The 27892-nt window shown below is 40.0% G+C and overlaps 1 protein-coding gene across 4 annotated transcripts in view; it reads left to right on the top strand.

Annotated features, from left to right (window-relative positions):
• Positions 1 to 27892, top strand: part of TCERG1L (transcription elongation regulator 1 like) — a 258114-nt gene that overhangs the window by 12306 nt on the left and 217916 nt on the right. For all 4 annotated transcript variants that reach the window (XM_084635656.1, XM_084635654.1, XM_084635655.1 and 1 more), the window contains exon 4: positions 9287 to 9481. In XM_084635656.1, coding sequence (XP_084491782.1) covers positions 9287 to 9481 — 195 coding nt within the window. The remainder of the gene's footprint in view (positions 1 to 9286; positions 9482 to 27892) is intronic.

Consider the following 27892-nt stretch of genomic DNA (forward strand, 5'->3'; position numbering starts at 1 on the left):
CATAGGCAAAGTGACCCATGCCCCTCTAATAAGAACATAACAACAGCCATACTGGGTTAGACCAAATGTTCATCTAGCCCAGTACCCTGTCTTCTAACAACGACCAATGCCAGGTGCTTCATAGGGAATGGACGGAACATGTAATCATCAAGTGAGCCATCCTCTGTTGTCCATTTCCAGCATCTTGCAAAACTGAGGCTAGAGATACCATTCCTTCCCAACCTGGCTAATAGCCATTGATGGACCTGTCATCCATTAATTTGTCTAGTTCTCTTTTTGAAGCCTATTGTAATCTTGGCTTTCACAACAGCCTCTGGCAAGGAGTTCCACAGGTTAATGATGTGTTGTATGCTGACCCACATAGACAATGACAACCTTCTACTGCTATCAGTTACTCTGTTAGATCAGGTGGCAGAGGTCTGCATGGTGGATCTAAAGTTTCCCGTCCTGCTGATGACCCATGTGAGTACACATGATGGAATTTGTTTATTCAGTTGTTTGTTTGTTTTTAATAAAAACCTAGGAAATTACAGACACAAAATATTTTAAAAGAATATTAAGGTTGCAAAGGCAAGCACTTAAGACCTTAATTCATATCCATTACAAAACAATCTTTAATTACAGGATCACATACTATTGTTAGCTCAGCACCCCTTGTTTGTTTAAGTGCACAGGTTGGACTTGTTCTGAGGATGAATCAGGGCAGTGCATTGAAGGAGATGGATCCCTGCTTCATTTGTTGCTAAAGTTGGAAGGTATGTGAGTGAGAAGGGATTGCAGGAAAAGAAAGGATGATGTCAGTGTGAGCCATTGAGACCTCTTTTAGTCCCTCATAAATGCATCCCTCAGTCAGAGGCTTAGTTTCCTTCATATTCCTCAAGGGTGGAACCACATGGTTCAAACACTCTGGAACTGGAGCTCTGGATTGTAGATGGGAGATTTTGCTATGTTTAATAGGGAGGTATTGATTTTTGTGTCTTCTCTGTGATGCTTTTATCCTAAGAAGAAAAGTTTCTGCTGAGAGAGAGCTTTGTGGTAACTTGTAACTTTTAGCCATGCTGGTCATAGCCCTTGGAGAGAAAGCAAAGCACAGGTGCTGGCTATTAGATAGACTGGCTTTCTGGGGTTACTGCAGTGTATGGCAGGGGGCTGTGCGGCCTTAAGACTCCTGGTCAGAAGGCAGTGGGACATGGGTCCCTGCCCAGACACAAGTGATGGCTGGACCCTGAGACCTGATAGGACCAGAAAGCAGGCCTGAGTTAGTTTAAATTCAAGCTATTTATCCAAAAGTCCTTTCTTTGTCTATTGGTGTCTGGAGAATCCAGTTTGAACTATTATATGTGAGCATCTCCAGGTGGTGGTACTTTTCTGGAGGTGCTACAGCCTGAGTGAATTTGCCTAATCATTCCCCACAGTTCTTAGTTCCTGGAGGAAGTGTGGTTACTCTCTCCCATGAAATTACATACAATCTCTGGCCAAAAATGATTCATAAAATTAATACAGTAAGATCTGCCAAAGATACTGCAAGAAATTGCCATATCTGTCTCACCGAATAAATAGTACTCTGCTTTACGAGAGCTGGCTAGTCACTGGTTAACCCTGTCATTACCCCTGAGAGAACAGGACTGCCTGTGCTGAACTAAGGTGAGGCCTGAATGTGAATTACAGGAATCTGCAGATGTAGGTCCCCAGTCTGGAGGGAGAGGATCACAGGCTACTGCCCTGAGAAATGTAATAGCCAGAAGCCTAAGTGGAGTGCCCTCAAGGGGGCCACCTAGAGGTCAGAGGTGCAGTTAGCTCAGGAAGTATCACAATCATATGTTAGGATTAAGTGATGTTTTTGCAAGTAGGCACGGCTCCTTTCCAGCTACTATATTAAGTGTGTGCTGAATACCTTAAATATGGCAACCTTTGTATAAAAATAAATATTAAATTCTGTATATAATCCTTATTAAACATATATCTGTGTATCTCTATTAATTTCAGTATAGCTATTCCTGATTCACACTAATATAAGCAAGGCCCTGGGTTCTTTGCAATACTCAGAGACCCAGATTATTTGGCCTGGAGCCCTGAATTATGTGATAGACTTTCCAGACGGTTGAGACTCTGACCCCTAAGTCCCAACTGCCCTTCCTCATTCCAGTTAATATAATATCTGTGTTGTATGTTTATTCTGATAATAAATTCAGCTTATTTTACACAAGACCCAAGCTGACATTTTTTTTTCTGTTCTGTACTAGACCTTTGTATTTAAAAATGTAAGCTGCATTGTACAGGTGTCAGGTAGAAGCTAGAAGTTCTGCGACAGGGAGGCGTGGGGGAGGGATAGCTTAGTGGTTTGAGCATTGGCTTACTAAACCCAGGGTTGTGAGCTCAATCCTTGAGGTGGGCCATTTAGGGATCTGGAGCAAAAATTGGGGATTTGTCCTGTTTTGAGGAGGGTGTTGGACTAGATGACCTCCTGAGGACCCTTCCAACCCTGATATTCTATGATAGCTGACAGTGAGGGCCTTTGGCACTCAGGAAGAGGAAGGGAGTTTTGCTTCTGGCTTCAGGAGTCATTTGGCGGTGTGAGGATGATGTATCTCCTTTTTTCCTCCCCAGTTTGGGAAGGGTGGTGCTGACTTCAGGTTTGGGAACAGGATTGAATTTGTCATTTCTCATCTCTGAAATCATTGATGGCAACTAGCTGCCCTGTCACACAGCGCCCCAGTATCAGCCACTACATTCCGCAATGTCAGAGAAGGACAGTAGCTTGATTTTTTTTTCTGCTAAAATGAACTCATGATAGCCTATCCTGCATTCCAGCTCAAGGGAGTAGAAGGAATTTAAAGCCCCACCTTACTTATTCCCACAGGCGCACTACCTCCGCTTTCTGAGCAATGGAGGTGGCGGGGTGCAGGGTCTGTGGAGCTGCTACATCACCACTTTGTCCAGGTGGGTGGGAGTGGGTGAAACCTTGACTCTGAGCCTTCAACATATCTGGTAGCATAGTTACGCAGTTTGACAGGGAGGATCATATGCTGTGACAGATGTGGACCTGTCACCTCTTATTCCCTCCAGGGCTGCTCCAGGGGTAGCACAGCCACATGCTGCCCCTTTCTGTGGGGTAGAGTCTGGCCTAAGGTTTCATTTGGTAAAAATGGGGCAGCTCAGACCTCTCAGAACTCCTGTTTCAAGCTCTCTATAGACCACAGGCAAACATCACTGCATCACTTGAGATTCACATTTTTACAGGTGTCTTAGCAATCGTAAGTGATAGACATAATTCCTTGTTAAGTGAAAGCTTGGATTCTGCAGCACAATTACTTAGTAAATTCAAAAACAAGGCGAATTACATGGCAATATGCATGGCCACATGATGACATTACGCATGTTGTCAGAGGTGTGAGAGGGGAATCTGGCCCTTTGTTTATTCTGTTTACTAATTCCTTGATTCAGGCTATTAAACAAACAAGGAAATACACGTTCAACAAATTGGGTTTTATGAATTAAAAAAATAAACCTCTGTCTTTAAAAAAAATTGGGTGTCTATCTCTTCCTGTGTACAAATGTGTTAAATTTAAAAAGGTCAACAACTATAAATTAAAAGTTAACACATTTATAATCCTAAAGGGATTTAAGTGATATTTCATTTTATAGCACTTTAATTTGCTACAAATATATTTATAAGGCTTGAAAAATATTTTAAATTATGTTTAAACATAATTTATAGATACAAATGTAGCAGTTTCAAAGTGTTTTTCACTTTTTTACAAGTGTTGGCCTCAGTATTTCCCCCCACACTCTACTATTAAATGTGTATACAATATATGTTACAGAAAAAAGTATTTTAGAAATGTTTTAGAATTGTAAGATTTATCAACTGTTTTACACTTTGTTATAAAGCTATTATCAATACATATGGAGGGGTTGCATGTAGATACAGACACACGCACATTGAAACACATTTCTATCTGTATTAGACTGACATCTTTTGAAGATATGTGGTGAAGTAGAAAGAACTGCAAAATTAAAGTCTGACTAATTTTCTCATCAGAGCAAAGAAGACGCCATTTTAATACAAAAGTCAGTCCTCGTGAGGCACTTAAAAAAAATTATGGACAGGAATCTGCAACACAAATTAAAACAAAATTAAAAGCAAACCCCATGTATTTCACCCATCCTAATGAACAGATATAAAGCAAGTTGCAAGGAGCACTATACTGCTAGATTTAAGTTATTCCACCCCTCCTAGATGACAGAAGTATCCCAATGGTTTTTAACTGTTTGACATAAGTGCTGGAATTAGGGGTGCTGGGGGTACTGCCGCACCCCAGCATGAAATGGTTTCCACTATAAACAGGGTTTACAGTTTGGTTTGATGGCTCTCAGCACCCCTACCATAAAAATTGTTTTAGCACCTCTGCTGCTTGATGCAATCACAGAATTTACTTTCCTTTGTGAATGACTTGATTTTGCTGTTTTAATTTTTTTCGGTAGATCTTATAGGAAAGATCTTTCTAAAAGTCCATTGTAGGCAGAATTAAAAAAAAAAGACTGTAAGCCTGTAAAACTGGAGAACATTTTAAAATGAGTTTAATCAGTTAATTTGCACACTGAGATTCTATAGTACAAAGAACTTTTTTTTAAAAGAAAAGCTGAAATTGCCCTCTTCAGACAGGACTGAACCTGTATATTCCAGTGGCATCCAAAATCCTTATTTCTGTTTTTTGTTAAAGAAAAGAAACAGCCTTTTTTGTTGATCCTAGAGAAGAAATATAATGATTGTAACTGTTTGTTAATAGTAGTAATAATGAGAGAGCAAATTCTGTTATGTCCTTTATGGCTGCAGAGAAAGAAGTCATAAAAGGAACAAGAGGTTGGGAGGACATTGGGCAGACAAAACAGCAGCACAGAATCTTGTTTCATTGACTTTGTCCATGATATACAGACAATGTGAACGGAAGAAGTATGCTATTGTGGAAGAGAAAAAGTGGGATAATTGTGCTCCATTTAGGTCATGAATCTGTGGTATGCTCTGTAGTGTGGCTCCTCAGGCTGGTTAGTCCTGTAGGTCTTTAGGAATAATGGTTCATTCTTTAAACACACCATGCATGAACTGTAATAAGAACTTCAGGATGTCTGAACTGTCAGATGGACATGAGGTCATGAATAGGAAAGCAGGGACAATTCCTGAATCCCAAAACTATATAGATAACCCTGTGAGAGAATAAAGAAGCAGGTCTAACAGGAACAGTTAGTCTTTGACTGCTGTGTGTCTAGACACTTTACCATGTAGTTGCCTATATAATGGATATTTGGGGATCAAATGGCATCTGCTGTGGAACCTGGGTTATCTACCTACTCCCTTGTTTTCCTTAATCTTTGGTTGATTCTCTTGTCCTTTCTTGTTCTTGTTTTTATGGCTGCCCCTGCTATCTTGTTCTTCAGTCGTTTCATACATAAGTGTGCTGCCGTCATTTTAACAAAAGGCTCCCACAAATATTTTCCCTTTAACCTGTGGCAAACATTTTGTAGCAGGATGGTGGATGTCTACTTGTAAAGAGGTGTGGCGAAGAACTGTGCAACATATTAATGTGTTTTCGCACTTAAATAGAAATTCTCTGTGATAAGCAAGCATCTCTAGGTTTAAAATAAAACTTTCTTAGAAGTGAACTTCACCGAAAAGCTTAAACTTTGTTTCTCAGACATATGTCGATGACAGTGTAGATCATTATTCAACTTTTTCAAGTATCTGAGTGTTGACCTTATAACAGTCATTCTAAGAAATGTTTTTGAAAATATCTGCTATCTGGCACAATCTGGTATATTCCAGAGAAGAAAGTTTTATCTGAACGATGTATTAGGATTTTTAGATATGTCCTGTCTGCCAGGAATGATTTAATACTGTCCAGAGAGAGAGAGAGAATCACCAAAACTTTATTAATTGATTGGTGAAATGTTAACAAAGGGCTCAAGTCCTGAAAACTTCTAGCACTTCACTAATTTCACCCACATGTGCTCATGGCAAGGTGGGGGCATGGATCAGCATTTATGTCAGACTCTCCTTTAGTACTTAGTCTGGGCTGGGGAATGGATAGCTCAGTGGTTTGAGCATTGGCTTGCTAAACCCAGGGTTGTGAGTTCAATCCTTACGGGGGGGCATTTAGGGATCTGGGGCAAAAATTGGGGATTGGTCCTGCTTTGAGCAGGGGGCTGGACTAGATGACCTCCTGATGTTCCCTGATATTCTATGATTCTAAGCTAATGATCCAAACAGAAGACCAAATTTGGTGATAATTCTGGTCACGTGCCATCTGAGGAACATTGTGCATATGCTAAGAAGGCGCTGGCAGGGTGTAGTTTGCCAACTGTTCTAATGCCTATACTGTTGTTTTGTTTCTTTCCTTCACCCATTTTGAGAATTGTATCTTTATGTTGCAGAATCCTTTTTTAATGAAAAAATCGAGCTAGAAGAGAACACTCTCCCTGCTTATTAACAGCCTTTGGGGAAACTGGTAGAAGAGTCTTTTCTTTATATACTTTGTCAGAGTCCATGAACAATTAGAGGATATTTTTTCTGTTGTTGTGTTTGGTGACAGCAGAAAATCCCTAGAATTGGAAACACAGACTCTCTATCCAAGGGCAGACTACTAATGCGGATTTGATTAACTTAACCCATAGGCCCATGAGATCCCAGAAAGAAATGTTAGAAACAACAACAAAATCATTGTCATCAGATGGTTTGACTTGCGATTTTTGAATATTTCCATTTTGGCCCTGATAGATGTAATCTATTTTTCTTTCATTTGTTGCAGGTTGAATATCAAAGACTTGGTATTTGTGTTTGTTAGTGTTTCTCTGGCCTATGTGCTTGTTGTACTAACAAGGACATGTGCTTATATATGGCTTCCATGTGGCTGTTTTTTTGTTGTTTTTGTTTTTTAATAGAAAATATCTTAGAACTGACAATAACATCAGGAATAATAGAAATTACTTGAAATGACTACTGTATATATTTGGTATGTGTTGCTAATGTTGTAAAGTCTATTTTTCTGGCAAAATATTTTGCTTACATCTGCATTGCAAACAAAGACTAATAAAGAGGGAGTGCAAGCTTAGGAAATATCGATACTGAAGGAAATCTCTTTACCCACACAGCCCACTCTCCTGTTTAGCTAAATTCGAAACATTCACGATTCTGTTGACTTCAGTGGAATGACTCCTCTTATGTCTGTGTTAAATTTGGCTGCTGGAATACTTTACCTTTTTAGAAATCTACTGGAGTAAGAATCCAGTAAGAATCAAGGGTCAGAGTCTCAGATCTAATCCTTCTGTACCCTGTTCAGTGGTGGAGTGGGGCATAAGGGTGGTGTTCACCTTCATGTTCCCTGATTTGGGGGCCACAATGCACAACACAGAGCAGCCTCTGGACTGCTCCAAGTTGTGTGAGCTGTACATGGATGTAAGGGATTCTTCTAGCTGCCAGAAATCACCAGAACACAGGGGGTACTGACCTTTCCACTTTTATCTTGGCCAAACACCCTCCACAGGGGGCAGGAGAGGTATATCCTAATATCTTCTAGGCAGGCCTCACACCACCCTTGGGTTCTCCCATGCCAGAGGAATCCCCAGATAGCCACATCTCCCAGTTCCTCAGGTGATTTATGTCAGTACGCAGGTCGGGAATGGCCACAAGAGGTACCAGGATCTGACCCTAAGGGTCCCTTTAGCCTCCAAATTCATTTGGAAAAAGAAATGCTATAACCTGTGAATTGCCTAAAGTGACAGCTCTGATTAAATAGTGATTTTTGCAGAATTACCAGTTGGCTCTTATTGCCTAAAGGATTTCCACGTGAACGGAAAACATTTGCTAAATGACATAATAAGCTAATGATTGCTTAATTTTTGAATACATAGCTCAGTGTAGAGAGGGTAACAGCTGGTGTTTGCCAAATTAGGTTTCCTTCTTAGGATTTTTACTACTCATTTTCTTGTTTATTTAACATACTAAGATGTGATTGAGCTCTAAAGGTCTTCCCCTAAGCTTGTTACGCTTTAAAGGTAAATGTTTCATAGTACTGAGTACATTCTTCCCTTCAGGCCCAATGGAGCTCCCATTTAAATCAGAGGGATCTCTGTGGATAGAGTGTTTCCAGTGGCAGTGCGTCTATGTACATGTAACTTGGTATCACTGATGGCAATTGCATGCCTATAATTACAGGAGAATAGTCCTGTAGATATAGGTAATATTAAAAAAAAATATAAATGGTTCAAATTGCAAAGTCAAAAGTCAGGAAATACTGGAAGGTAGAGCCCAGGCAGGATTCCATTCCTAGTTCTGATGTTAATGTGACCTAGTAGTTACAGATATCACAGCCAAGTACAAAGATTTAGCATGTTCATCATAAAAAGTAGCATAGCAAAGTAGATGAGACTTACCATTTTAGATACCTGGGTTCTAGTCACAGCCATGCCAGAAGTGACCTCATGCTACCTCTTGGTTACTTTATTTGTAAAATGGGCATATGACACTTGTCTGCCTTTATAAGATAGGGGTATGAGACCTTGCTCAGTTATAAGGACAGTAAAGTATACAGAATTAACACCAATCAGTGAGACTAGAATTCTTGGTCTCTTCATGGTTCAGTGCACTTTCCCCTCGGCCAAAGATGGGGCAAGTGCCAGCAGCTGATACTGTTGTGCCCCTCCATCCAGAGCTCTTCACTTGCTTGTGATAACTCTATAGGTAAGTTACAATATACATGTTTTCAAATCATGCACAAATCACCATCCTTTTATGTTAGAACCTATATTTGAAAGCATGAAAGCATTATTTTTTTGTTTTAAAAAATGTACTATACAGGGATGTTTATAACACAAAAAGCAGTCTATGGCACAAAAGCTGTGAGTTAAGGGTGGTCTGGTGGATAAGGCGCTCCCTGGGGACTTGGGAAATCTGGGTTCAATTACTGGCTCAACCATACGCATCATGTGTGACCTTGGGCGAGTCAGAGTGTGAAGCAAGTTTTATACTGTGTAAAATGACACCTACCACTCCAGTGTATTAACACAGAATTTTGATGCATCTTGATGTCCCATTAAATTAAGTTGAATGGCTGGATGTGCAGCCAGTAGAGGATTAAGCTACTAATATTGCAATAATAAAAAAGACAATTTAGTGCCTTTTTATATTGTAATGTTGAAAAACACTATTATTTATAGAGTGTGTGTCTTAACTTGCCAACAAATATTTGTTTCAAATGTAAAATAAAACAAATTTTACTTAACTCTTCCATAGGTGGTTGCCAGAATAGCCTTAAACAAGTGGGCAATAATCAGACAATTGCATTAGCTGCTGCTGCAGCAGCAGCGGCTGCCATGGTGTCCGTAGATTCAGAAGCACCTCAGGGACCATCACCTACAAGTATCCAACCTTGCCATGTGCTCACTTTGTCACCTGTCAAAATACCAGTTTTGACTTCACCTTTTCCAGGTAAGAGATTTTCTTTATGATACCATGTAGCCACTTTTATTCAATCTGAATCATGCAGAGACTGTGTGTTGTGTGGTTTTTGTCACAAATGCTTTTTTGTTAAATGATTGTTGAGTAGGAATTGAATTTAACAGCTTGTGATATATGTGGGTTTGTGTATTTTAGTACTGAGGGAAAAACAATTATTATTTATTATTGTGTTAGATTGAGGTGTCATTTTAAAACAATCCATGCATTTATAAAGCCATTACTTTGATTCAGCTTGATTCAAATGCACAAATGAGAGGAAATTCAGAGGTGAGCTTGAAACGCAAATATGAACTCATTCCATGTAGTTATGTAATTCTTATGCACTACAAAAATATGGGCACAAAATTTCAATTAAATTTTATTCCATACCACTCTATTTACTTCAGTGAGAAAGCACTGTAAATCTGTGCCAGGTTGGGTGGCCCTCAATATTGTAATCACCTACTATTGGAAGACCTCTGTTAGACATACAGTGGGAGTTGATTAAGAATAAAGAAGTGTTAGTTTTTGGTGAGTTAATCAGTTATACTCTGTGACTCAAGAACATCTGGATGCTGACTGGCAGAGGGCATTGGGGTATATCGGGGTACAGAGATCCACTGAATTCACAGAAACAATGTCATATTAGATCTCTAGTGAAAGCCTGGGTCACACTGGTCATTAAAATCCTTGTAAGATGTATGTATGGAGAGTGTGTGTGTGTGTGTGTGTGTGTGTATATATTATGTTCTGTAGGTCTGTAGTTAAAAACAGGTTCTTTGAGAAGAATCTAAATACAGAGGAGTCATACTTTTCCTGTACCAAAAAAAAAATCACATCGTGCCAGATCATTCCTTTTAGAGAAAAGGTTTCTTGAATTGAAATACTGAAGTATTCTAAGAAGCAGACGTCACCATAAGAAATGTACTTTTGATTTACAGTTGCACTAACATGCTCTGCATGGGTTGCCATAGTCATGATAGAATATTATCAAACCAAGGAGCTATCACATTTAGACAACTGGCTCAGCTTTGCAATGATAAACATGTCAGGCTAGGACAATTGTTGCTTGCCTTACAAATGAAAGGCTGATAGGATATCAAATATCAAGCTTTGAGTGTCTGAGCAATAATCCCATTATCAATCTTTCACACTAAACCACTTTTTTATGGGTATTTTCTCCTGTGGAGTACATAGTTGCTTCTTGAAGACAGACAAGCTTGAAAGCATGTGCTTGAACATGCTAAATAGATTTGGGATTTCACCTAAACATTAATCAGTCAGCCCATACATTTGATGCTGTTCACTTTGCAAAGACTATCAATATGGTTATGTAAAACACAGTATAAGGGGATTTAATGGAATATGCTAACAGTGAGATGGAGCTGAAGGTGTCCATCTTAGACAACCTTACTCAGTATAAGCCAAATGGAAGGACTCCTGTTGACTTCCAGGGGCTTTGGATCAGAGTCTAAGGTTTTTGTTCTATTTATGCTTGTTCCCATTGTCTTAATAATGGACACGTATATTTTCAAACTGTATATGGCATTCTGTGACTGAGTTCACAGAAATGCAAATAAATTTATAGTGTTTACATAGAAAATTATAGAAAGATTCCCATAAATGCTAATGCAACAAACACCTGTTTGACAGCCTAACTTACCATGTAAATATTAATGGAGTGAGCTGAATTTGCTTCTCATTACATCAGTTATATCCTCTGCAGATGCTGCATATTTTTAGTCAAATACCTAGTGCACATAACTCCTGTAAAATGACTGCTCATGATCTCTCCAATTGAAATACACAGTGGATGAGATACTGAATTTAAATTAAACTTCCTTCCCTTGCAGGAAAAAAAAATGGTCAGTTGGTCAAAAGTAGCCCTTTGCTGTTAAGAACAAAATTACATTTCTATTTCTCCACAGAAGTTAATGACTGGAAAAGCATCAAGGAAAAATAATCTAATATACCGATAATCCCTTGTGTAGGACATACTTTACAATACTGTCTGCCTTTCCGTTAAAAACATCAGTGCATTGACATTTATTAAGGATGACTTATTGTTCTCAAAGAAAAATAAATCTTTAAAAGAATATAATTTGTGTACCCTGGGGGCAATTGTATTTTCCTTGTCTCATGTATGATTTATAAAGTAACTTGGTAATTAATGATCTTTCCATTTTCTCCTTGTATAAAGTTTATGTAAGGCAATGTCAAAATAATTTGCATAAAAAGTTCAAAAATAGCAGAATATGTTATATCCATTTTAAAGCTATCAGCCTTAACATTATCTTGTTAAATCTAATCTCTATAATCAGTTACACTGGACAGCGCTATTACACTAGTATGATGGGTATACTATTCACAATGGCCCTGAGAGAGTTGAATTAGCTCAGGCAGGCCTAATCAGTCAATTATGCTGCAAATGCTGGGAGATTTAGGCTGTGTAGAGGGTGTTAATTAGAAGGAAGCTCACCTATGCAGGAACAGGTGGGGCTTCTATAAAGTCAGGATGCTATCAACAGAGTGGGAGGCTGCAGGGAGGAAGGCTGCAGGCTTCCTCCCTGAGGTAAGGGAAGAGGGTGGGTTAGGAACCCCTGAGAAGGGTTTGCCTAGGAAAGCTGGAGAATGAGAGGCATGCTAAGAAGTAGTCCAAGAGCAGTAAGGTATAGCCACAGACAGTAACTGCTCACTGTAGGGCCCTGTACTGGAATCCAGAGTAGAGGGCAGGCCTGGGTTCCTCTACCATCCACTGCAGAGTGGCATTGCATGGAGCACTGAATGGGAGGACTGTCTGAGGCACAGAGGGAGTGACATAGTCAGGGAAGCAGACATGAGGACTGCCTGCCACTGCCTGTGGAGAGAGACTTTGAAAGACTCCCCCAAAAAGGGAATCACAATGTGAACTGATCGGAGGACTGAATCATAAAGCAGTGACACTGAAACTTGATGAGCAAGAGGACAGCTGCAAAGATACAGGAGGAGAAAGGGGGTGCTGAAGTAGGTGGAGCTAATCCCCAGAATTGCCAGAAGGAGGCACTACCCAGTGGTGAGTAGATCACCCTGTGACAACTAGTATCATTTTCCCCCCGTCACAATAACTGACCAGTGAATTTTTTTTATTATAATTAATTGCATTTATATTTTAAGCAAGTTTTTCATACTGATGTTTATACAACTAAGTAGTTGAGCTGTGTTGCCTACTAAAATGTAATTCATAATTGAAATAATTAAGCCCTGTAAAAATTCATGTTCTACAGAATTCATGCCATATTGAATTAATTCTTTTGAATACAAAAGGAGAAAAAACTCCCAAGCCCTCAGATCCCTCAGCATAAAAAGGATTTTTAGTGTCAGAACTCTATAATAATAATTAAAAAAATATGAATAATTTAAAAGAGAAAACATTGTATATGTAATGAGAAATATAGTTTAATAGACATTATATGGTTTTCTAGGGGTTTAAAGTGATAAATTTAGAACAAGGGAAATGCAGAAGCAGCAAAAACAATTTTTTTTTTACATTATTCAAAATTCCAATGAAAACGGATGTTCAAAATGCAGCCTGCTCCTCTTTAAGATCCTAAATAGGGACTAATTTAGATTTCACGTAGCTTTCAGCCTAATCATAAATGACAACACAATAGTTCTTCCCAAGATAATGCCCACATAGGAAGAGGGTATAAGTGGAAATGGCTTTTGAACCAGAATTCTGATTTGAGAAATCTCCATGAGAAGATGACAATATAAGCTTTGGTATCTCATATAAGTTTGAAAACCTGACCCAGGAAACAATGATTAAAAAAGACTCAGGGAAAAGATAACACAACTATCTAGTCCTCCACTGTAATAGTCCCCCACTTCTAGTCCTCACTGTAATATCATTTCTAGATATCAGTTGCCATAATTGTCACATATTCTCCTTGGATGGACAGTGGAATGATTCAATTTAATGCAGGAGCAGCAGAAATGTTATTAGAATTAGAAGAAACATTCTCTACCCTCAAGAGTGAGTCAGATTTAGTCATGTAGAATGGTAAAATTCCCCTTGACTTCATTGGGAGCAGTCTTAAGCCAAGGCTGAAGCCTTTTACAAATAGCACCCATTAGGGTTCATTCAAGTCCCCTGCCTATGACCTCCCTGTATTTCCCAAATGTCTTGAACCTGGCACTGCAAGATATAAGACCCTTTAGGAGAGAGAGACACACCCATTCAATCAAAGGCAGCAATAGCAACATGAGAGGTTTTGTTCCCCCCATAATGGGTTGATTCCCCCCCATAATGATGTCACTAAGAGGACGTGGTGAGAGAGGACATACTGTGTATGGCACCAGTCTGTTGTAAGTGGACCCATCCGCTGTGTCCCATATGCTTCTAAGTCAACTCAGTCTGGGCAGAGTCTGGTCACCTTTCTAGGTCTGGATCTATAGGACACACTTGCAGGCTCAGACCTCTTGTCTGAGCCCTGACTTGTGACTGAACAATCCAGCAGGCCCAGACCCTGATACCAGTGCTTTAGATCTCCTAAGTCTCCTACTTGCTTACATGTGCTCCTTCAGAGTTTTGTGTCACTGTGGGAACTCTGGCTTCTAGTTTAACTCCTTTTGGGGACAACATGGCAGGAAAGCAATTAACACAGGCTTAGCAAAGGAAGTTCTTAACCACAATGTCTGTACTCTTAAGAGTTACACTTGAGAGTTACAGAACTTTTGCAAAATAACAAAATATCAGACTCGGAGAGGGTGTTTTACACCTTCTGAGAGTCTGAGGCATGTCTATATTTCAGGCATTCCTTTCTTCTTCTCCTGCATGTGCCACTTACACATGGCTGTGGTTGGCTTTCCCCTGCAGTGAATGGCACCACTTCTTAAGTACACCCTTTGTCTCTTGTTGCCATGTGCTCAGGCTGAGAAGGTGGAGACCCACCAGTCATGTTGATGCCCCTGTATAGAAAAAGCTCTGTTTTGAGGAGGGAAGCAGTTGAGATACAATCAAAGTTGATGGGTCTAGGTTGCTCAGTGATGTCTCCTCCATGATGCTCCTTCAAAGAGGTATCAAGCATCTTTATTGGGCCAGGCTCCTTCTGGAATAAATCAGTGTTTTGCCTTTGGCATGTGTTGAGCACATAATAGAAAATGGAGGCCCTAATTCAAAATTGGGTTTACAGTTTGACACAGACAAACCTGCTCTAGCACAGGATGGTTGCTATGGAGATGATATGTTTGGCTGGTTGGACCTCAGAAATTAAAGAGGGTACTTATTTGGAGGTGGAGTCTGGTTAAAGTTTATCCTTTATTTGGTTTTTTGGGGAGGGGGGGGCACTTACCTGGATAAGATAAAGATTAGTAAATTGTTTCCCTCCTAGGCATGCAGGGGCCTTAATTGTGACAGGCAGAAATTCTACTGATCTGAAGGTAAAAGTTTCTCTTTGGAGCGGTAGGTTCATGCCAGTCAAGAAGAGTGAATGTCCACGGTAAGCAAAGAGCAGGTATGTGAGTAAGAGCTCCACTAAGCTGACCATGGTGGTAATGATTCAGATGGAGATGAAATATGTTGGTAAGGGTGGCTAGAACCCAGCATAGTTCTTTTCCATGGCGGGAGAGGGTGGAATTGAGGGGGAAACTTGTGCATTCCAGAAACTGGCAGTGACCTGAAATGAATTATATCAATATCTGTACAAATACCAGCTCAACAAATGCTACTTTGCTGCCATTTCCTTAAGGCCAGCAACTGCAACCAAGAATTACTTTAGGTAGAAACAAGTGGCTGTGAGCCAACAAGAACCACTGTAATTCAGTAGTAAAATGAAGAGGCTTGACTAATCCAAAAAAAGCAAAGATTCCAGTTCTGATACAAAACCACACCAGCACTTATTATTATTGGGGAGCACAACACAAGCTTTCCATCCCTTAAGAGGAAGAGGAATATAAATCCATTGCAGCCTGAAAGCACCTGGTACACCCAGCCCCACTTAACATAATTATGAACATTGATTCTCATCTGCTAATTCTGCTAGACCTAAGTTTTAAAATGTTACTAGTTATGCAGTGTAATTCCTAATTTGTGTGTGTGTCTGTTATGATTCTGAATGCTTTAAAGTACAGCTGTCCATTAATCGCAGTTAACTCATGCAATTAACTCAAAATAATTAATCGCGATTAATTGCACTGTTAAACAATAGAATACAAATTGAAGTTTTAAAAATATTTTTGATGCTTTCTACATTTTCAAATATATCTATTTCAATTACAACACAGAATGCAAGTGTACAGTGATTACTTTATATTTTTATTATAAATATTTGCACTGTAAAAATGATAAAACAAAATAGTATTTTTCAATTCACCTCATACAAATACTGTAGTGCAATCTCTTTATCATGGAAGTGCAACTTGCAAGTGTGTATTTTTGTTACATAACTGCACTCAAAAACAAAACAATGTAAAACTTTAGCGCCTACAAGTCCACTCAGTCCTACTTCTTGTTCAGTCAATCTCTAGGAGAAACAAGTTTGTTTACATTTATGGGAGATAATGCTGCCCACTTCTTAATTACAATGTCACCTGAAAGTGAGAACAGGCATTCACATGGCACTGTTGTAGCTGGCTTTGCAAGATATTTATGTGCCAGATGTGCTAAAGATTCATATGCCTCTTCATGCTTTGGCCATCGTTCCAGAGGACATGCACCCATGCTGATGACAGGTTCTGCTCAATAATGATCCAAAGCAGTGCAGACCAACACATGTTCATTTTCATCATCTGAGTCAGATGCCACCAGCAGAAGGTTGATTTTCTTTTTTGGTGGTTCTAAAGTTTTACATTGTTTTATTTATGAATGCGGCTTTTTTTTGTACATAGTTCTACATTTGTAAATTCAACTTTTCATTTGTTTTAACATCAATGCCAGCCTTTCAGGTTTGTCTTTATATTTATCGGGTCTTTTTTTTTTTAATTTTTTTTAAATATTCCTTTCTTATGTGGGGAAAGTGCATACTCAAATTGTCTTTGTTGACTAAAATGAAAACAGCTATTTTGTTTTCTGTTGGGGGATTATGTTGAAATAAGATTGCTCATTGAAAGCTCCTGCTTTATAGGCTGTACCTATAGTCTGGCACAATGTCAATTTATATTATATACCAGAATGTGTTGGGCCAAATTCTCAGTCCAACTCCAGGAGCGCTGAACTGCCTTGGCAACTGAAAAGCCAGTTTAAAAACTGGTCTTCTACCAATTTCTCTTGTCTAAGGGTGATCCATGGCTGATGAAGAGCTAGTTTAGACACTCCCTCTTGGCCCCTGGAACACAGCAGATTTCCTGAGGAAACAGTATGGATCTGGGATGTGTCTCCACTCTGGCTATCCTCATTTATCAGAACAACCAGTTGGAGATGTGGGAAACCATGTGTAAAGGAGAGTAGTCTTTGAGTTGCTACAGTTTACTGTGGGGACCAGGTTGGTCCCTGACTGGTTCTAGAATCCATTACCCTCTGATCCCAGTGAGGGTTACCAAAAGAAACTACACCATCTGCTCAAGAAACTCCTTAAAGACGCACAGGAACAAATCTACACTGACACACCCCTAGAGCCCCAACCAGGGGTATTCTACCTGCTACCCAAAATCCATAAACCTGGGAATCCTGGGCGCCCCATCATCTCACGCATTGGCACCCTGGCAGCAGGATTATCTGGCTATGTAGACTCTCTCCTCAGGCCCTACTCTACCAGCACTGTCAGCTATCTTCGAGACACCACTGACTTCCTGAGGAAACTACAGTCCTTTGATGATCTTCCAGAAAACACCATCCTGGCCACTATGGATGTAGAAGCCCTCTACACCAACATTCCACACAAAGATGGACTACAAGCCATCAGGAATAGCATCCCTGATACCATCACAGCAAGCCTGGTGGCTGAACTTTGTGACTTTGTCCTCACACACAACTATTTCAGCTTTGGGGACAATTTATACCTTCAAGTCAGTGGGACTGCTATGGGTATCTGCATGGCCCCACAGTATGCTAACATTTTTATGGCTGACTTAGAACAACGCTTCCTTAGCTCTCATCCCCTAACACCCCTACTCTATTTGTGCTACACTGACGACATCTTCAGCATCTGGACCCATGGAAAAGAAGCCCTTGAGGAATTCCACCATGATTTCAACAATTTCCATCCCACCATCAACCTCAGCCTAGACCAATCCACACAAGCTGTCCATTTCCTGGACACTATTGTGCTAATAAGCGACGGTCACATAAACACCACCCTATACCGGAAACCTACTGACCGCTATACTTACCTAATGCCTCCAACTTCCATCCAGGACACACCACACGATCCATCGTCTACAGCCAAGCTCTAAGATACAACCGTATGTGCTCCAACCCCTCAGACAGAGACAAACACCTACAAGATCTCTATCAAGCATTCTTAAAACTACAATACCCACCTGTTGAAGTGAAAAAACAGATTGACAGAGCCAGAAGAGTACCCAGAAGTCACCTACCACAGGACAGGCCCAACAAAGAAAATAACAGAATGCCACTAGCCGTCACCTTCAGCCCCCAACTAAAACCTCTCCAGCACATCATCAAAGATTTACAACCTATCCTGAAAAATGATCCCTCACTGTCACAGATCTTGGGAGACAGACCAGTACTTGCTTACAGACGGCCCCCCAACCTGAAGCAAATACTCACCAGCAACTACACACCACACAACAAAAACACCAACCCAGGGACCAAACCCTGCTACAAACCCCGGTGCCAACTCTGTCCACATCTATTCAAGGTACACCATCATAGGACCTAACCACATCAGCCACACCATCCTGGGCTTGTTCACCTGCACATCTACCAATGTGATTGTGCCTGCAAGGGCTCGGGGGGAAGATACCAGCGAAAGGAGGACACTCAGGCGTAAGAATAGTAAACTATGCTTTATTGAAGGAAGGAAGAACTTACGCTCCAGTCTGCGCGGGGAGCCCCTAGGACGCGCGGAGGGGCTGCAGGGGACTCTGGCCGTTTGGGACAGCTGACCAGGCAGGACTCCACCGGGGGGAGTCCTCTGCGGTGCTATATTCTCCGCGCTTATCTCGGGGTTACATGGGATCAACAGCTGGTTACATTCTTACATGTATAATTTATGCTTATTACATAAACTGACTTTTTTACAGGCAAAAATATGCTGAGTTATGCTACAATATCTTTTGGCAGGGTCTGTCGGACAAAGTTAATTGAAACTGCCTGCATCCTCCGCTTACATCCAGTCACATACTCAGTCCACCACTTAGATCCTCACCAATCTTCCGCAACCTTGCCCCTACAGTGATATATGCCCTCATGTGCCAGGAATGCCCCTCTGCCATGTATATTGACCAAACCGGACAGTCTCTACACAAAAGTGTTGTACCAATAAAATAAAAACCAGCAGGATCTTATTAAAGGGAAAAAGGCAAAATACCACATTTATTGTGAATACAGAAAGAATCATAGTAAGCAGTTAGTTATAGCTATAACATTCCATTCAATCTCATATTTATTCACACATTCATTCATACAAACACACACACACACACACACCCACTCACACAGGTTCTGCAAGGTTGTTATCATAGTTACCAGCCTTAGAGTTGCTCATGCCAAGCCACTGGCCAGGTGGCCTGGACATGAGGAGGGAGCAGGGCCTTGTCTGATGCTCCTGGAAGTTGGTTTGCAGAATCAGACCCCAAAGTTCTCACTTTTTAGAGTCTATTTTTATAGGAATTTCTTCCTATGCCAGTCTATGGGAATTGCTTCATCATGCTGTTGCTGAATCAATCAGCAGATAGCACATTCCTGACGGCTCCAAGATGTTATCTTGTTCTTTGGTTCTCCCATTCTTGAGGCTGTTGGGTGGATTCCAGTCTGCCCTCCGGGGGGGTCCTCTGGTTATTTCCACTTGACGCCTTCTTCAGCCAATGGACACTGGATTCTTAGGCTGGCACCTCCCTGATCATTCAGTTATTATCCACACCAAGCATCCATCCACATACATCCTCTATCTCTATTTTAATCACAATTGTTAATACAACAAAAGGGCGGAGAGTCTCTGGGTGCTGTTTCTGTTGTTACAGAGTATTGCTTTGAGTCTCTCTCTCTGTGAATTGCTTTGAGAACAGACTCTGTCTTAGAATGTACTAACACAATTAGCAGCTTGCAAGTTTCACACATAGAGGGAGAGAAACAGTACCAAAAACCAAGAGACCTCTTAATTAGTAATACCCTGGAATTTAAACTCTGGGGAATCAAACTCATTTGTGATTTTAATACAGAACTTCTTTAATATGATCCAACATAATAATAAATGGACACAAATCTGACATTAGGAATCATAACATTCAAAAACCAGTAGGAGAACACTTCAATCTCTCTGGTCACTCAGTAACAGACCTCAAAGTGGCAATTCTTCAACAAAAAACCTTCAAAAACAGACTCCAACATGAAGTTGCAGAACTGGAATTAATTTGAAAACTAGATACCATCAGATTAGGCCTGAATATAGATTGGGAGTGGTTGGGTCATTACAAAACCTAAACTTAATTTCCCCAATACTAATTTCTCCCTACTGTTACTCTCACCTTCTTGTCAACTGTCTGTAATGGGCCACTCTCTTACTACTGCAAAAGTTATTTCTCCTCCCTTGGTGTCCTGCTGTTAATTGATTTTTCTCGTTAGACTGACCTAGCACTTGGTAAAGCAACCCACATCCTTTCATGTATTTATACCTGCTCCTGTATCTTTTTACTTCATACATCTGATGAAGTGGGTTCTAGCCCACAAAAGCTTATGCCCAAATAAATTTGTTAGTCTCTAAGATGCCACAAAGACTCCTCTTTATTTTATTTTATTTTTTTGCTGGTACAGACTAACACAGCTACCACTGAAACCTTTAAAGCCACAGTTACCCCGCATCACCTGGCCCAGTATTGAGTGCACCTCACTCAAATCAGATAATCTGGGTGACAGTCTTTAAAAATGAGAAAATATATTTGATATAAACAATCAGATTATTTTACAGGTTCCAAGTCTCAAGATTATATAATTACAAAATGATCTCCATAGGTTTTAGATAATTCTCTGAAGAGTTAACTCTTTCCCAGGTGTCTGGCTGATGGGTCTTGCCCGTATGCTCAGGGTTTAACTGATTGCCATATTTGGGAAGGGAAGGAATTTTCCCCTGGGTCAGATTGGTAGAGACACTAGGGTTTTTTTTCTTCCTCTGCAGCATGTGGCATGGTCACTTGCAGGTTTAAACTAGTATAAGTGGTAGATTCTCTGTAACTTGAAGTCTTTAAACTCAGCCAGAGGTTATAGGTCTACAGGAGTTGGTGGATGAGGTTCTGTGAACTGCAATGCGCAGGTAATTAGACTAGATGATCATGATGGTCTCTTCAGATGTTAGGGAGTCTGTGAGGGTAAACATAAAGCAGGCCTAAGACTGAATGCTATTCCTGTGATAGAGCCAAAGTGATAGTTACATTTTGGTTAGTCCCTAAAGATTCATGGAGTCAGCTGGACTCCAAAAGATTCTGAAAAAGATACAAAAGACAGACTGGAACTCAGTGGCCTAGAGGGGAGATCTAGCAACTGATTGCTCAAATCAAGTCCATTCTTATCCACACTTCATAAACTGACAGCCCTGATCATGGCTTAGATGTGAAAGGAAAACATGAGAGGGACTGGTCTGTTGCGTAGGAAAGCACTGTCTTTGGAGTGTGTGTGTGTGTGTATATATGAGAGAGCTCTATACAGCCAAAAAAGAAGAAATACTTGGATTTCACAAGAAATGTGATGAAGAATAACTATCTTCATTCTGACTATCACATCTGAAGTAGTACCTTTATTTAAGAGGTATAGGTAGAGAAAATCAGTCCCATTCAACCTTAAGCCATTGATCATGGATAACAAAGTCTTTCACATGTTGGTAGGTAGTTCTATCCAAGGCCACAAGTGGTAGTCACAAGCTGTTACCAATGAATGGCTTTTCATTAGGCAATAGAATATTAATTGGTGGCCTTAGTCCATTTTCTGTGGACAAATGTCAACATCAGAAAAAGCAGAAAGACAAATGACATTCTTAGCGAACCAAGGACTGAATGCACATTGATAATGACCCACCCTTTTGACCGTCTCTTGACGTGATCCTTTCAAGATACGGATGCAGCCAGTGCAGCAATGACAAATAGTTTGTACTGTGTGCCAAGAAATTACAAAAGTTGCTCAGCATCACATTATGTCCCCAAAGTTCAGAGGAAGCTCTCCAACAGTCAGTGGGACTTCTGCTGTTGACTTTTGGAGGACAGCATTTCAATTCTAGGCTTGTTTTATAGTTTTCTGTACTTCATATGCTGGTCTCATATAATTTCTTAATTAATTTCTGATGACAAAGCAATTAACTTGATGTTTATGGTTATAAAAGTTATTGATAGATGTGTGGGGAACTGAAGGTCATCAGTAAAGCTATGGCTAGTTTTCTTTCCCCCTTTTTCATAAAAACAAAATAATCTGGCAATATTCTACATTCCATGTGAGTGCCCTAACATAAAGATAAAAGTTATAAGGTGGGTCAAAAACTGGGGAATGGGCAATTGTGCCTTGTGGTTAGAGCAGGTGTTGTGCCTAGTGGCTGGACATAGGCTTCAGTAGCCAAGAATTGGATCCCAGGTTCAGAAGCTAGGTGTCAGAGCCCAGGTTCACAGTCGGAGTCAGAGTCAGGACAAGGTTACTGGAATGAGGCAAGGCAGGAGTAGGGCTGGGAACAACCAGGCACAAGAGCTATCACAGCCATGGGCAAATGCTCTGAGCAGCTCCTGAATTGCTGCTGGGTTTAAAAGCAGCTCAGTTGGTTACCCTGAATTACTTAAGAGCAGCTCTGCTGACTTGTCAAATCAATCAGGCAGCCCTCAGTAGGTTACCCAGAGACTGGCTGTACTGCAGGCCCTGATTCCTGACAGGTGGGAGGTGGTACTACTACAACCTCCTCTGGCCATTTGGTGAATGGCACCTACTTCCCATGTGAAACTAGCCCCAAACATTTTTTTTTTTTTTTTTGGCCAAAACTATTCAGGTCAAATTTGTGAATGGTTTTGGATCGATCAAAACTGCATTTTTATTGAATAAAGTATTAATCCAAATTGACATTTTACTTCAGGAAGTTCATTGATTAAAGGGAATAGTCTTATAATAATTGATATTTTTCCAGCTTGGAACTGAGGTCTCCATCTTGGTTTTTCCAGATAATTCCCCTGTAACTCAACTATCTCTGTCTTAAGGTTCTTGCTATATAACCACTCAGGACCCATAATGTAGAGATCTTCTTCATACCTATCTGCATGTTGAGACCTGATGAATTGTAGTATATTTTCTAGCTTTTGTAACTTAAGAATCCATCTTGAAAATATTTCCAACAATTTCCCAATTGTAGCTTAATATGACTAGATCACTTCACAGTATTGTCCATGAAAGGAATTTATGTTTATGTTTAATGAAGTGAAATACTCTTAGCTTTCCATTGTTGAAAAATAATTTTGAGGTCCATTTTCTTTTAATGAGATTTGATTATGTTTAACTCATCGTTCTTCAAACTTGATGTTCTACATATAGTACATTGAAGTGTTGAGTGGATTATGCAAAAAAAAAAAGATCAAGTCACTTACCAACTGCAAGCTCACTAGTTTTGAACAAAGAACAATGTGATACCTTCCATACACTGTACAAAGCAACAAAACATATGGTCTTGACTTAACCATCTGGTGCTGTTGTACATCAGCCATCCCAAATATTTGATTCAACTTCTTCTAAAAGTGGTCAGAAGTTTTGGTAATTAAGAACTCTTGAAATGATGAAATTCACCTTCAGTATATCGTCAAGCATTGCTAAACTTACCTTGGCACATAGCATATCCTGATGCATGATGAAATTAAATAGAATTCCACTAATCATGACCAACTTCTTTGGTAAGGCATTGAATAATACCTAGATTATAGCCACCATACTAGCAGCTTCACCTGTTGGAGCTAATACAGTGCTCAAGGTGTAAATGTCTGCTTCTGAAAATGCCTGAGCCACTGCAAAGACAGAAAATCTACCTAATAGTTGTTTCTGGCAATTTCAACAATTTGAATGCAAGAAAAGCTAAATAGTCTCTTGCTACATATCTTGCAGTAACCCCTAACCACACTCTCCGCTAAACACATCAAAACATATGGAAAATTACTATACAAAGTATCAGCGCAATAAAGTATTAGCTTGTTAATATAATTCTCTCTGAAATTGGGAAATGAATCTATGCAATACAACATATTGATGGAGGAATAGCAACAAGTTTTGCAGTCATAGTCTGATTTTAGACCTCTTGTAGTTCACTTGCCAAAGGTTCTTTTCATTCTTCTCTCATAAGTGAACAGTGATTCTTATGATTTAGTTGAAAGTAATAGAGTAATAGTGAATGTTTTGGAAACCACACCCTTGGGGGGAGGGGGAAGGGCGCAAAGGAAAACCCAGTGGTTGGCCTCTTTGTTGCTGAGCTTATGTAGACATTTTTTGTGCCTTAAGATGTTCAGAAGACTGCAAATGATGATGAATGAAGAAAAAGAAAGGTCTAGAGGGCAAATGAACTGGAAAGGGGCTCAAAGTTGAGACAGTGTGGCCTCACAGGTGAGGCAGGGTGGAAAGAAATCTAGAGTAACTGGTGAGTTTGACTGACTCTTACGATCTTTGTTTGAGGCAGAATTCACTCATTTTCAGCAATAACAAGAAGTGTGGGCAATACTAGCCACTGGGTCAGTGGTGATCCAACCAAAACACACTAAGTTCCTGGTCCTGCAACCCCCTTGGACTACTTCCTATCCTGTCCTCCAGCAGTATGGTCCATGGGTGTCCAGGGTCTTTGGTTGTGGAGCTCTTCACAGTTCCAAGGTCTCCTGGGTGTACACAGGTAGCTGGGTATCTGTCTGGGTCTCAGAGGGCTTGGCCTCCACAATCTGGGTCTCCATCAGCTCCCTGGTGGGAGCATGAACCTTGTGTCCTCTCTTCAGTGGTGAACTGGGCTACTCCCTTTTATACTGCTGCCCCAGTTAGAACATGCTTATCAAGAGTGAGGGGGGCATGGCTTCCTCTCCCCAGAGTACAGATTTAACCCCTTCATTTCCAGTGCGGGGTAAGTACACCCCATCACAGGATCCATGTGCTAAACTCAGCACGCAAGTTATTGATTTGCCTCTAGAGATACAATAAATTATAGTAAGGAAAACTGCACTATAGCACCTGTGCTTAATCTACTATATGGTTAAAGAGAGGAATTCATTATCGAGTGCTGTCAAGACAGCATCCTTCAAGAGCTCTAAATTAATTTAAAAATTGAAACTTGTGATAAACTTCTGGAATTTAATTCAGATTTGAGGACATTAGGGGTCCTGCCATTAGAAATTACTGGCTTTATGTTTATTGAATGAAGATCAAGTAAGGCAAGTGAAAAACTATCCTTTTAAAAATAATTATGGTGTCTATTTTCATACTTTCTCCTACAGTTTTCTAATCGTTCAAGTGAAAAAGGTAAAATATGAGTTGGTAGTTGTGGACTCTGGTATTGTAAATGAGCAGTGAGTACAAATATTAAAAAAGGTGCCATCTGCCATATAAACCATTTGCCACCTGTTCTCTTGCTTTCAGAATTACTTAATGGTTTAAATTTAATGTTTTAGCCTTACACAGAACAGCTGGGATGTGACCAAGTATTTTTCCTATCAGTAACTTAACAACCAAGCACATTACATATAAAAACACCTCTTAATGCCAGGAGTTTGCTACATGGCCTTTCATGTGTCTGTCAGCTTACCTCATTAGCAAATGTTGCTGATAGTAAAAACAAGATTTTATAACAACAATTATCTAAACATTTTTGGATAGCATTTTTTTTAGAAGGGATATTTCCTTCTCTGTGATAAACAAAACCGATGGCCAATTCAAAATTGTCATAATGCTTATTGCAGTTTCAGTAGCAAAGGAATTACCTATGCAATCCTAAAATTCAAATTCCTCACACAGGGCCAGATTCATTCATTCTTACTCACTCTGGACCTACTCAATGTAAATAAGGCTGGATTAATCTAGCCAAAGATAAACATCTTTTGGGGGTTATAATAGAGGAATTAAGTTAGACAGCTTAGACAAATTAAAAAAAATTGTCAGCTTGGACTACATCCTTTTGATTTCAATAGTTCTTGAGAGCACTCATCATCTTGCAAGCTGGGACTCTATGGGTGCATCCACACAGCCCACAGAGGCGAGCTCCCAGCAGGGTTTACAGAGTTGGGCTAGCGGGGCTCACTCTAAAAATAGCAGTGTAGACAGCGCTTTGGAGTTGTGGCTTGGGCTCTGAAGCCTAGAGGGGGGAGTGGGCTTCAGCACTGTCTATGCTGCTATTTTTAGAGTACTAGTGCCAAGCCCCACAAACCTGAGTCTATCGACCCAGGCTTCGAGGCTCGCTTCTGAAGACTGTGTAGATGAAATCCTGTCTTCATTGATGTTAATAGCAAAACTCCGAGAGGCCCTAATAAATTGTTTTGATTACTGCTATCATTTGCTTGAGTTTATTGGTGCTATTATACGATTACAAATGTTGTGTGTCTCCTATGAATTATTGTATCACAAAATAATGCAAGGTGCAAATTATTTTCCCAGTTTTAATGCTGTGTAATGGAGCAAACAAATGAATGTCTATAGTTGTTAAAGTGATATTTTTCTCCTCAAACTAATCTTGGGCATAGATATCCATCTGAAAAGTAATTTTGTCTTTGGATTGCTTTCCTAGCTGAGATAAAGCCACTATCAAATGTCAATTTTCTCCTATTGTTGGAGAGCAAACACCCATTGCGATCTGTGAATGTTCAGCTTCTCTAAATAAGTCTCTAGAAATTGGATGATACTTCTTAAGGTCCTTTTTACTCTTAAAAGGAGAAACAACCATCTATTTCTTTCATTATTAAGTTTTAATTGTTTTACCTAAAGATCTTCTGAAAATACCAAAAATGTCTTTCATAATGAAGGATCATTGCAAGAGTAAATGTACCCTAGAAAAGGGAAATGGAAATTTTTGGTCTCCCTGACTTAACTAAGGCAAAAGATTTTCATACCGTAATTCTTTCCCAAAAGTTGATGCATGTATTGCTCTGACACTGCTCTAAGAATGACTAGATCCCAGCTGGCTTTATGGGTGGTTCAACTAGTTTATCCCTAGAGCTTGGATTTTTATGTCCAACTTCAGTATGGTAGGATAGAATGGATCTAGGAAAATATTTCTCCCTGATACTGTTTTTGTCATTGGCATGGTGCGTGCCCCAATAATAAGAAGAAGAAAATCTGTTGTCTTCCTAATTCTTAAACCTTTTCAGCAAGGTTAGAATTTCTCAAATGTGGTGAAAATACAATTGCTACTTGCAGAGATTGTATAACTCTGAAATACATTCAGTCTCTGATAATTCAGTGACCAGGCTCACTTCGTCTACTACAAAATCCTTCCTTCATTTCTGCCATCTTCTTAGCTAAACAACTCTACTTCACCAAAATAATTAAATATTATGTCCTCAATATCAGCTGCCTTTTTGATTCACTTCTGAAACTCTTCTCTCCTCTGTTTCTGCTGATTTTTTTTACCAATTTCTTCTAAGAGAATTGACAAAATATAATGTGAACTTCTCCCTTGGCTCAGGTTGTCTCCTCTTACCCCTTCCCCTCCTGCAACTCTCTCCTCTTTCTCCCCTCAGAGATGCAGAGATTTCTCATCTATTCTTGCCCTAGTGCTCCATCCTATTTCCTGTCTTGATCTGTTTTGCCCACTCTCAACTCCCCCCACCCTTATTCTTCTACTTACCCTCTCACTCTCCTCTGGTTCCATCCCTTCACAACACAACACAAACACACTTTAGTCTCTCCCATCTTAACAATCACACAAACAAAAAAGGGAAGAAAACACCACTGTTGACCCCATCTCCAACTATTCTCTCCTGACCCCCTTCTCCATTTAATCTATAAGCTCACTGAACGCACTGTCTACCAGTACTCCACCCTGATTCTTTTTGACCTGCCAGCCAACTTTGACACCACTGACCATGCTCTTAGTCTTGAAATCCTGTCCTTCCAAGGCTTCCATGATTGACTCTTCCCCCTCCTGATTCTCCTCCTACCTCTCTAACTACTCATCGAGCTTGTCCTTCAGAGGATCATCCTCTTTCCCGCTCCAAATTTCTGTGGAAAGGACTGTCCTGGGTCTCCTTCGCTTCTCCTTCTACACCTTCTCCAAGTAATCGTATCCACAAATTCAACTCTTATTTCCATGCTGATGACTCAAAGATCTACCT

Source organism: Lepidochelys olivacea (genome assembly GCF_965140295.1).
Source record: "Lepidochelys olivacea isolate rLepOli2 genome assembly, chromosome: 7".
NCBI classification, from domain to species: Eukaryota; Metazoa; Chordata; order Testudines; family Cheloniidae; genus Lepidochelys; species Lepidochelys olivacea.